Source organism: Cynocephalus volans, chromosome 7 (assembly GCF_027409185.1).
Source record: "Cynocephalus volans isolate mCynVol1 chromosome 7, mCynVol1.pri, whole genome shotgun sequence".
NCBI classification, from domain to species: Eukaryota; Metazoa; Chordata; class Mammalia; order Dermoptera; family Cynocephalidae; genus Cynocephalus; species Cynocephalus volans.
In genome coordinates, this window is record NC_084466.1 from 153196592 (window position 1) to 153209070 (window position 12479).

The following is a 12479-nucleotide window of genomic DNA, read 5'->3' on the forward strand; positions in this document are numbered from 1 at the left end:
AACCAGAGAAGCCCATAGGACCTCCAAGAACAGAAGTTGGGAGTGAATAAATGGAAAATGGCTGAAAACAGGAAATGCTTGGAAGTAGGATTGAAATTTATAATAAAAAAGGGAGCCATTAATCTGAGCCATTAATGATCAGAGAGTCCCGAAAGAGGAGAAAATTCTGTTTTGTCCTGACCACTTTCTTCTTTGGCTACTGTGACAGGTCTCGGAGGTGAGTAACATAGAATTAAACATGGTCTGTTAGGAGAAAAGGAGGGCACTTCTAGTTTAAATAATTCTACAGCCCTTATGAGTGACAGGTTCACAGAAGGAAACTGTGCAGGCGCTACACGACAGCTTCTGCGTGGACGTCTCATGCCCTGTCCTGTGAACGTTCTCGTGGTGTCTCCTTCCTCAGCAAGAGTAGATAAAGTATTATCTATGATATTTATATTACAAGTACTATAATATAATATTATATACAATCACATCACAGAGCATCACAGAGGGGCCTCCTCACCAACTTCATGCTCCCCAGGGTGGTCAGAGATCTCCACGGCGTAAAGCTTCAGGCCCTGGTGGCTTTTGCCAATGTTGTAAATTCTGGTGATATTGGGGCACATTTCATTCACAACCTTCATCAGCTGAAAAAAAAGTGAATTGAAGGTTCTGAGCAAAACTGGTCATGCACCAAAGGGCAGAGCTCCCAAGAAGACAGCCGCCCCTGCTCCCCGCCACAGCCCCGGGCACCCCGCATCCCCACACCCAGCTGCTATGCCCTCCACCTGTAACCCCTGCCCTGGGATAACGCCGGACTTTCTTTCCAGCACCTGCTCTGTTTCATCTCCTCTATGAGGAAACTCCCAGCTATCACCCCTCCTGGCCCTATAGTAACGGCTCCCTTTGGTTGTGGCTGTCCCCTCCTGCTATGGTCTGAATACTTGTGTCCCCCCAAAATCCATAGGGTGAAACCTAATCCCCAGAGCAATAGTATTAAGAGGTAGGGCCTTTAGGAGGTGCTTAGGTCATGGCAGGGAGTCCTGGTGAATGGCATTTGTGCCCAGGCCTAAGGGATTGTGTCTGCCCCCTCCGTCATGTGAGGACACAGCAGGAAGACTCAGCCTATGAACAAGAGGGCAGCCCTCACCAGACACCGACTCTGCCTGTGCCTTGATCTTGGACTTCTCGGCCTCCAGAGCTGTATGCAATACTTTTCTGTTATTTGTAAATTACCCAGTCTATGGCATTCTTGTTATGGCAGCCTGAACGACTAAGACATCTCCCTCAGTTGTGGTTACCACCTCCCTGGTTGTGGTTATCACCTCCCTGGTTGTGGGTGGTCATTAATTTTTAATGTGATTTCCTGTTTTCTTATTATCCCCTCACGAGACTGCATATCCTTGAGGAGACAGACTGAGCCTTTTATCTCTGTATCCCTGCTCAAATAAAGATTTCTTACTGAATATCAACTCTTTCATAATGTAGTGAACATCTACGCTTATTGAGCTGAGGACCCAGACCCCGCTCCTGCCCTGAGGAGCTCACAGTGCAGCACGGAGGGGAGGCACGCGATGACCCCACTTACTGCGGTGAGGGAAGGAGAGCAGATGGTGGCCAGACCAGGGGCCACGGGGCTGCATGGCTCTGCCCGGTGGGGAAGGCTGGCTGCAGCAAGGAAGGGAAGCAAACACGTGCTGTTTTCTCAGTTTTGCTTTTAAAGTTAGCTAGTCAAACTGACAGCTTTGGTCTGAGAGAATGAGACAGGCTGCCAAGGGAGGTGACAAAGGCTCTGCGAGTCATGGAGAACAAGCTGCCCTTGGGGGTGGAGGACCAGAGACACTCTCTCCCCAGAGGCTGCCTGGCCTCACATCACTGAACAAGCACCTGTGAGTTAGCGCCTACGTAGCTTTGATTTGCTGGGTTTAAACTGCTTAGCAGTCCCCAAGTGAAAGAAGATCTGACTCAAAGGACATCTTTCTATTCGCTCAACTTTGACAGAAGTGCCTGCTCCTCACCAGGCGCCAGCCGAGCACCACACTCATGGCGGAGGCTGGAATGCTCACTTCCTATTTGGTGATGTGTGTTAAAGGCCAAGAGGGAAGCTCAGGTGCTGTAGAGGCAGCGTGCCAGGTGTGGGGTGGGCAGGTACTCGTCAGGGAGGGCTTCATCTTTTTATTGTGCGGGTCATTCCTATGCAGGATCCGAACCCGCGGCGGGAGCATCGCCGCGCTCCCAGCGCCGCACTCTACCAAGTGCGCCACGGGCTCGGCCCCAGGGCTTCATCTTTTTAAAAGATGAGCTGGAGCTGGGTTGGTGAAGATGAGAGGAAGGGCCTGTCCCACAGAAGGATGGTGTGAACCCGAGTGTGCACTAACAATCTTCCAGAAAGTTCTTCATCAACTGAATTATCCATAAAATGTCCTTGTAAATTATAAATAAACAATTCTGTTGCAAATTGCAAATTGTGTGAAGGGTTAAAATCTATTAGAACTGGAAAATTGGTATCACGCAGAGTTTATGATATGCTGGAGGTACCCTGCTGCATGCCTCATTTGCCTTCCATAAGACAGCACTCTTGGAGGACCAGGTAAAGCAGGTCTCAGGGGCATCAAGGAACACTTCTAAAGGAGTGGAAAGATTCACTGCTACCATGACCTGGGCTTTCACAACACACCTACGAGGGGTGGCAGGTGCAGTCCCAGTCAGGAATTCAGGGCCTAATTCTCTCACTGCTCCGCAAGGGAAAACATGCTTCACTTTACGTGTCCCTTCGTATCACAATATTTTGGTGAGAGGAAGCTGGCTACAAAGGACTCTTGTTTGCAAGACAGCCAAAACATAAACCCACCATAAATGGAGGAAAACATGTGAGGGAAACATAGCTTCTGCCCATCACCACAAGGATACATATTTGCAGGGGAGAGTAGAGCCACGTGAGTAGTGCCACATTTTAATAAAGGACACAGTAATAATGTCACCAATAATGTTAACAAGAGAAGTAAGAATACATTCTGGTTCTCTACTGAATTTCACCATTATGATGGCCAGGTGAAGCAGATAAGGCAGAGGGGACTGTCCCCATCCTACAGATGTGGAGACTGAGTCCCTGAGAGCCACTGAGTGATTTGCCCTGCGTCTCCCAGCTGGTACCTGGTGGAGCCAGGACTCTGGACTCTTGGGGCTCTTCCCACACCACTATCTGTCCATGAAGGCACAGTAAAGCAATGAGAACCAGCACAGCTCTGCCACCCGTGTGTCCGCTGCACATCAAAATTGTTCTGAAAGACAGCCACAGCATGCTCACTATCTCCTCCAAGGCCCCGTGTTGTAGTCCCTGCTGATGCAGTCACTCTCAGCCACCAGCATCAACCTTGGCAAATCCTGATTGGCAGGTGATCCACTGTCTCAGGTTCCGATCAATGACCAGTGAGTTCTGCAGGCACGAGAGCCAGGTGGTTTATCACCAATAAAACAACAAATGCAGGCAGTCAGCATGGGCCTGGCTGTCCTCTGGTGTCACCCTCCTCCCCTACCAGTCAGCTGCAGAAGAAACGTGCCACCAGGGCTAAAGATCATGACCTTGACACTGGAGGAAGACCAGTATCATCTTGCCTTGGGATGCACACTCAGCCATGGACACAGGAAGACTCTTGGGCCATGGGTCTTCACAGTCACCTCTTTATACTCTACCCACTGTCACAGACTTGTACACCAACCACACTGTCCCTCCAACGGTGAGCACCAGTGAAGAAATGAACCGCGTGTCATTGTGTCATGGTATCAGAACCTTCCTACATACAAGAATGACAAGAACATGTGCATTTGAAGAATCTTCTCCTTCGTGAAGGTTCTTTCCAACTCTGTCTGCACACTGGCCCTCTGGAATGCCAGGAAGCACTTCTCTGCGGCCACCAGCACCATCATAGACCAGGAACGAAGTTCTCCATGAAAACACAGCTCTTCCTTGCAAGAGAGTATGCTCGCTGATGCTGAAGAGTCAAATGTGTGCTTTTGGAGTTTGGGTCTTGGTGGTAGATGTTTGGGACTTGACGGATACAGACAGAGCTAGGAATAGAACTTTCATCAGGGCCTCGAGCATCCATTCTCAACAGGGGTGAGAAGATCGGTTCTTTGGGGGCCAAAAAATCTTAGACACTACAGTGCTTTGTGGCCCTCCTAAGCTCAACCCCACCTGGCAAAATTTTATCCCTTAGAATTTAATATAGTGGGGGGAGGGTGATTAAGAAAAAATGTGTGAAAAGGCTCCCTAGGAGGGCAGTGATGGAAAAATGATTGAGAAACATCACCTTAGAGAGCACCAGGGTTTGCAAGACTCTTAGCCTCTTCAAGACTGTTTCCTCAGCTCTGAGATGGGAAGGACCTTTGCATCCTGGTATCTACTGAATCCTGGGCTCTGCCACTTCCCCCCCCCCCCCCCCCCACTGCAGGAGAGACAATAAAGACCCTCTTTTCTAGTAATTCCATTTCTGGCAATGTATCAGAAGGAAATTATTCATAAAGGATGGTAAAATTAAATGCAGGATGACACTTGTAGTGGCACCTTTCATATGTTGTCAGTATTCATGAAAAGTTGGGAGAGATCCACATGAAATGCTCCAGAGCAGGAAAGAAGCTGAGAAAACGATGAGGCACCCACTCACGGGAACATTCTGCCACATTCCAATTAGAAGACAGCATGGAAAAGAGCTAATGACCCAACATTCACCGAGAAACACCAGACAAAGATGATCAAAATCATATGAATTCTGAGAAACGAAGAAGATCAAACACTGGATAGAAATGGTGGGGCGGGGGGGGGGGGGACAGTGCTGATTCTTCAGGGCGGCGGCTTTGTGGAGGATTTAGCTTTAGACTTCTGGTTTGCCTTTAATGTTGATATGATATTGTTTGTCCATGAATGAAAATGTAAAAAAAAAAAGAGAAGTTCTTTCCCTTCATCTCTCCTCATCTGCCCTAGAAAGAGCCACAGCACCTGGTCCAGTGGGAAAGGGAGGGACAGAGGGGGTAGGGGGTCACGGTGAGAGGCGGATCGTGGGCGAGGAGCTGGGTGGGTCCAGATCGCAGGCTGGCTGCCCTGCCCTGGCTTCCTGCAGCCAGAAACTCCCCTGCCACAGGGTCTGGCTGAGCACAGAGCAGGGTGGGCAGGCCTGCTGTCCTTGGCCATCCTTAGCTGCCCTGGAAATCCACACCACCAGCTGGCTGCCTTCCAGCCCAGGTCCCACGACTTTCCTTCTTTCTGCCTGCATCACACGCAGGTGATCAATCGGCATTTCCTGAGCATTTGGGACCTCACAGCACTGTACCCCAAACAAAATCAAGTCGTTCACCTTTTCCTCAAAACCACTATTTTCTTTCCTAGAAATGCCTCTCCCTCATCCTTCAAGCCCAAGTGGCCCCTCTCCTGGGGACTATGGCAGTTCTGGCCAACTCCTGTCCACAAAGCTTCCAGAAACACAGCTCTGCTCACGTAAAGACCCTCCACTGCCCGCAGACTCAGGGCACGAGCCTCCCCCCAGCACTCAGGCCCTGCCTCCTCCGCCAGCTGTTCCAGAAGCACCCGCAGGGTAGGCCTCTGCACCTCTGCTCCTGCTGTCCTCTCTGCTCAGAGCACGCTCCCTCCCGCCTCTGCCTGGCAATGCCTGGCCCCACGCCTTGGACGACCACAGAGCCCACGTGCAACCAAAGCCCCCCAGCCATGGCCAAGCAGACCTGTTGCTTCTCCCTGCCACCCCCCATGACTGTAACAACCTCAAATACACATATTGATCAAGTGCACATGACAGATGATAAAATGACTGGGTCTCTGCCCTTATTGTCCCAAATGAGGAAGACAGACAACGTGCATGTAGACAAATAACCAAGCAATTGTAAAAGCAGCACGTGCCAGGAAGGCATCGGCATTCTCTCGGGACGATTCCCTTACTCTGCCTCATGACATTCCTGTCAGGACTCCCTCCTTCCCCTTCTCCTCCCGTCACCCCATCCTCCTGCGCCCCCGTGCCTGGAACAGTGCAGGCAGTGCTCCAACGACATTTCCTGCACGGAAGAGTCGCACACTCCCACGTTATGTTCCTCTTACAACGCAAAAAGCTTTTCTATTTTCTCTTCTTGTTTCCTGCTGCTGTTTCTCATTTTTTTGTTTGTTTGTTGTAAATGTCTCTTTCAATACTAGGAAAAACTAACAATTTTTCCCGTAGAAAGATTTCTACAGTAACCTAGCAGACTCCATACAGGAAAAGCCCTAAAAATGCTGCTTCTTTCCCATCCCCAGGAGCCAGGAAACCAAATGGCAAGTCACTTCTGGCTTGAACACTCTTCATGATTGACAGACGCTCCCCTGGACAGTTTCCAGGTAAGGGCTGCCAGGCTGTGGGACCTCCGGGGGGTTACCCAGGGTCACCTGAGGAGGCTGCACTGACCATCCAAAGGTTCCTCTTAGTTCCAACTTCTACCTAGTGATGGTGATCACAGCTCCCTAGTGTCATGAAGCACACCCCACAGCCTCTCCTTTATGAGAAGAACCCCAATTCTGCACGCAGAACAACTATTTAAGGATACCAGCTACCTAGACTCTCTTTGTGCAGTTAGCTCATTTCAAATGCATTTCAATTTATCGCCTTTGGTGTTAACTGCACCCACTGATTTGATGTTTGTCTGAGAGCTGGTACACCGGTGCTCTGTCAAATGGAACAGTGAGCAGCCCATATAAATATCCTGAGGAGCGGAGCACAGGGATGACTCACAGACCTCAAGTCCAAACACATTATCTGGATTTCTGAAGAGCAAGACAGCAAGAAGGTTTCTTTAGCACATCCCACTTCTAAGTCTGTGCTGGCAGGTGTCTGGAAGCTGAGTGTGAGTGTCTCAAATTAAATGACATCAAGACAAACCAGGCTTTTTCGTGCTGTGGGACTGGGGCTCAGTCTAATTGCTCCCCCATTTGCAATGGACAGCTGCTTCCTTCCCTCGGCACCGCGAGCCCTCCCTTTCAGCCATATTAATTCACCCTTGGTGAATCTTTGTTCTGTAAATGTATTCACAAGGACATTTCTGTTTGATCTGTCTCTGGATTTTCAGACATCTAGGGATTTCTCATTTGCCTGAGATCTCCACGCTTTCTAGCACACACTGGGGGAGACATGGAATAAGACTTCACTGGCAACGCATTTAGCATAGGGACTGCCTTTTAGCTTGTCCTCATAAATATGTGTCCCTTCCCACATCTGTACCTGGTCTGCAAATGCTGTTAAAAGCTCAGAATTACTGGGTTTCTGTGATTAAATGTGAGGAAACTCTCATCTGGGATTGTCTTTTCCTTCTAACAGTATTAAGAGCTATAAAGGTATCGATCAGTTCTGAAGCCCAGCTGGACAGCAGAATCACAAAGGGAGATTTTAAAAATTTGTATCTCCAGGCCCTTTTCCTTAGGATTCTGCTTTAATTGGCCTGAGACGGGATTCAAGCATAGGTATTTTTTTCTGTTGTTTACAAATTTCCTCAGGTGATTCTAACATGTAACAAAGATTGAAACTCCAAGAATCTGCATAGCAAGGGGTAGTGTTATCCATTCTCTCTGTGACTCAGTTTCCCTATCTACAGGATAAGGACACCTGCCCTCCCAGGGTAGTTAAGAGGACTGGACACATTACTGTATGTAAATTGCTGAGCACAGCATTTGGTCCTGTGTAAATGCGTCATGCTACTATTATCAGTGTTTTTCTAGCTCTTCTTTTTGACTCTGCCTATGACTAACATCCTTAAACCAGTGATATCAAACACACAGTGATTCTTAAGAACTAGACTATTAAATGAGAGAAGCCCGGATGTGAATTCTGTTTGAACTGTTTGCAATGGAGGAAGGCTTTGTCTGGTCGCCCAAACCCCAACGAGGCGTTCTCAACCTTGACAAGCACTTAGTGCGTCTTCAGCAAACCAAATGGTCGTTCGGATCCGTATCTCTAACACATTGTCCTAATGCCTGAAACAGAAAAATTGAGTCTATGGGCAGAGAATGTGTTGCTCTTTTGACAAATTCCTGGTAAACTGTGGTCTGGGTCTTACCTGGCGCATTTCCTTATAGTTGTGGTGTTTAAAATCCAGGTCATCGGTGGTGGTCATTTCGTTCCGTCGGTGATAATAATTATTAGGATCTAGGGACAGAAATATGGTTTTGGACTTACTCACACGATTCTATCACTTGTGGCATCTCTGTTAGGGGCCTGATTCATGTGGGGACTGTGGGGACAGCACAGCCCAACGCCGAGCTTCTTACACTGGCTCAGAGACAGGAGAGACAACCTGCAGGGAGCAACTTAGGAGTCAGAATCACCCATGGGTTGAGAGTGTAGAACCAGCACGCCTGGGTTCAAGTCCCTGCTCTTCTGGCATGTGCTGTGTGGCCCGGGGCAAGTCAACTGAGCCTCAGTTCTTTACCCATAAATGGGAAACAGAAGGCACCTCCCTCGTGGGGTTATCATTAGCATTAGATGGGATAGCCTATGTGTTTGGCAAACTGTTGGTGCTAAATAAGTAAATAAGAGTGAATACCAAGACTACAGGCATATGCATGGAGACTTTTGGGAGAGTATGGACACTATTAGTCTCTTACCCAGCATTCATTCCCCTTTCCTCCTTCCTAACAGAAGCCCCATGTTTGGGAACCCCCTCTTCCCACTTCTAGGAAGATCTCAAGATCCCAGCCCCAGAAGTCCGAGGAGACTGGTTAGGCCCAGAGCACAGCATCCCCCTGGCCATTCTAATCGATCCAGATTGAAAGGAAGGACTTCACTGGCGCAGAGGAGGAGTGAGTGAAAATCTCTCCCCAGCTGTAAGAATGCTGAACACATGGCCCAGTTGCTGCAGTGGCCACCTGACCACAAGAGGAACCAGCCCCAGGATGACCTGAGTGACTTGGATGATGCAGAGCAGAAGACAGAGAGAACCCCAAGAGCGACTGAATCCACCAACCCTGGAGTCCAACCAGGGACTTACAACCGCACGAAATAAAGGATCCCCTTAACAGTTAGGCCAGTGGGAGCTAAAGCACCCTAGCAGGTGTAATCAGAAGTATTAACAGTGGTGACCTCTGGGGACCTGTACTCGGGGGTTGGAAAGGAGATGTCTGCTATTCACTCAATTCCCTTCCATATAAATTGACCTTTTTTCCTTTAATTCCTACAAGGCTGCATTGTTTACATCATTGCAAAAACGAAGGGCACGTAGGAGAAAGGAAAGGACAGGGAGGAGGACAGCCAGGAAGAGACCACCCAGGCGGCCCTGAGGTCCCCCTCATCTGAGGAAGAGTGGCAAAGGGGCTTACAGATGTCAGCCAGCCTAGCGACATTTCTGTCCAGGGGATGCAGCCAGAAGCCCCAGCCAGTCCAGAGCTCCCTCCAGCATCTAGAAAACACATGTTTAGATGGTCAAGCCATACCCTAGGAACCACTGAGCAATGTGGGGACCACAGCAACTGTCTGTTTGGTCCAAGTGGCTCAGGGGCCCTTCTGGAGGCTGTGGCAGTGTCCGGAGGTAGAAGAGTGAGTACTGGCTCCCTGTGGCTTCGGGAGCAGCGAGGCCTGATCCAGGCTAAACGTGGTCCCTGGACCAGGAGCACTGGGTGCTTATTGGCCCCAGCTCAGATCTACTGTATCAGAATTCACATTTAAACAAAATCCCAGCCGATCCCTAGGCTCGGAAATTTGAGAAGCTCTGTGTTAAAGTACTGAGCACCACCAGCAGGGACCAGGCACTGAGCACTGAACTAGCTCTGAGCTTCCGTCCTTGCAGCCACGGGTCACAACTGCCATCACCAAACTTTCCAGGGTGCACTTAAAGACCAGCTTCCCCCTTGAGAGTTGAGGCCACTTGCAAAAAGTTAAAAGTTACATATTAACTTTTTTAAAAAGTTAAAAATACAGTTTTTAATATTCACAAGAGCTTTTCCAGTAATACTGTTAGGAACGAATAACTGTCATGGAAAGGGAATGATGTGGGAGGACAGACTGGCATTCTGTCCAGACGAGAAAGCAAAAGCCAAGCGGGCTTAGCCAATTATTTCTCCAGCACTTTCCTTTTGAGGGTGCGGGCTGACCATGCCTCAGGCAAGCTGCCTTCCCTCTGATTTCCAAACCTGCACGTTCCAAAGCAAAGGTAAAGCATATTTTTCACATTCATTTAACTTACCCACTGCTGTTTCCTAAGAGCTGTTCAACACCCCTCAAGCCTCTAGAGCCTCTTTTCAAGGATTTTAAAGCCCCTTTTGTTGTCTAACACAAGTTATGCCTTCAAGGTTAGGAAGGATTGAAGAAAAACTCAGAGTTGTAAGTACAAAAGAGCTCTGTGTTTGGCGATATTCTTCCTTTACTAAGACTCATCAGTTTGCTGAACAAAATGGGTACACATTCCAGAACCGTCTCAAAACCACAGACGAGTACTCTTCACGACCTTCGGTCTCTGCATGGTGAACAACTACTTCTTCACGCATCCGCTTATTCTGATGGGACAGAGTTTTGTTAGGTCCTGTCACTTAGGTAAAGAGGTGAGTGAGAACTAGTCTGTAGACAGAGCCAATCAGTCACCTAAGCCCACTATCCCCTTCCTCCTACTATGGACAAAAGAATCCCTCTCCCCAGTGGGGAACGTATTCCAGATGGTGCATAGGGAATTGCCTCGCTCCACACACACAGGTGGGTATGTGACTCAGGTCCAGACAATCGAAACATGCAACCTCGGGTCATGGTCCCTGGCTCAGAGAAGATCCCAGCATCCAAGCCAGAGTCGCTCAGATGGTAGGATGTGAGTTTGGGGTGCACGAGGCTGATCTGCTAGTCTGTGAGATAGTGAGAGAGAGAGCCCTAACCCCAGCAAGAAGGCCCTGAGACATCAAACCTATTCTTGTCTTTCGGTCAGGAATTTTCATTTATGTGAAAATAAATGCCAAAATTTATGCCAAAATTCTTTTTTTTTTTTTTTTCTTAAGCTAATTTGAATAGGACTTAGGACATTTGAAACAGAAGTCCTGACTGACTCAGTCCAGGAGGCCTTTATCCTCACAGATGGAGCTTTGGCAAATCCGTCTCCTGTTTCCCTTCATGTGGTTAGTTCTATACACCGTATATACTGAAAACCAGCTGACTCCTTCTGGAACACCTTAGTAATGGGGATAGACAAATGCCAGATGTAGAGCCTAAAATGGTCTGTCCAACCTTGCTTCCCTTGTTAAACCACTCAAACATTCTACTCTGTTCAAACTGGTCTGGTGACTATGCCTTGCTATGGGCTGAACTGTGTACCCCCCAAAAAAGATACATTGGTGTCCTGATCTGCTGTACCTCAAAATGTGACCTTATTGGGAGAAAGAGTTTTCACAAAGGTAATAAAATTAAAATGAGGTCATTAGGGCAGGCCCCAATGCAAAAAGGAAATGTGAATACAAACACACAGGCAGAGATCAGGGTCCATGTCCCTACAAGCCATGGAAGGTCAGAGTCTGACAGCGAACCACCAGAAGGTGGGAAAGAGGTTTGAACAGATCCTTCCGCACAGCCCTCAGAAGAAACCAGCCCTGGCGACACCTTGATCTCGGACTTCTAACCTCCAGAACTGTGAAATGATGAATTTCTGACATTCTAAGCCATCCAGTTTTTGGTCCTGTGTTACGGCAGCCCTGGAAAGCTCCTACACACCCTAAACATCGTGCCACATCTCTGCTGGGTATACCTACTGCTCCCTCTCATCTTACTGGAACCTGCCCCTCCTCAAAGACCAGCACACATCCCAGCTGCTCTGTAGAGCCCTCTGGTCACTCGCATCTCTGTCATTTTTTACTCTTCAGACATGGTCATACAAAAAAAAAAATTCTTAAATCACCTGGACTACCCTTCATCTCCTCTTAAGAATCTATCTGCCAATATTCTAGGTGTAAAAGTGTTGGAACCTTTCAGAGACAAAGAGCTCACTTCCTCACAAAGCAGCCTCTCCCACTATTTTCAGTCCTAATTAATAGCAAGTTTTTCCTTTACCGAGCTAAGGTCTCCCAACTGATCTTAATTTAACCCTCTTATAATTACAATGACTAAGATCCTACAGATTTCGCAGAGAACTAACACATCTTCCCCTGAGCTGTCTCTGTCCTGCCTCAACATCCCTATTCCTTACACTGTCCTCACAGTGATTTCCAGCATTCTCCACAGGACTGTTCTTAAAAGAACAGGAATAATCCCAGATCAAACCCCATTACTGGAACCCGAAGGGAGTATCAAGATTCTTGGACTGTTCTGCTTTGCTGTTTGCTGCTTTTTGGTTGGGATCTTGATTGAAATGGTGGCGCTCAGCCAGGAAAGAAAGAGCTTTCTCTGTTGGAAATGGGGCTTGCCTGCCCCCAAGAATCACTGGGCTCGTGACTCCTTGCGTACGCTTTATCCAGAACAGGCAAATCCATAGAGACAGAGCAGCTAAGAGGTTATAGCGGATGA

At 48.3% G+C, this 12479-nt stretch overlaps 1 protein-coding gene across 1 annotated transcript in view; it reads right to left on the minus strand.

Annotated features, from left to right (window-relative positions):
* CPXM2 (carboxypeptidase X, M14 family member 2) overlaps positions 1-12479 on the minus strand; it is a 120116-nt gene that overhangs the window by 20251 nt on the left and 87386 nt on the right. The window contains exons 7-8 of the mRNA XM_063102425.1: positions 8068-8156; positions 506-629 (exon numbers count right to left, since the gene is read on the minus strand). Of these exons, the coding sequence (XP_062958495.1) occupies positions 506-629; positions 8068-8156 (213 nt within the window). The remainder of the gene's footprint in view (positions 1-505; positions 630-8067; positions 8157-12479) is intronic.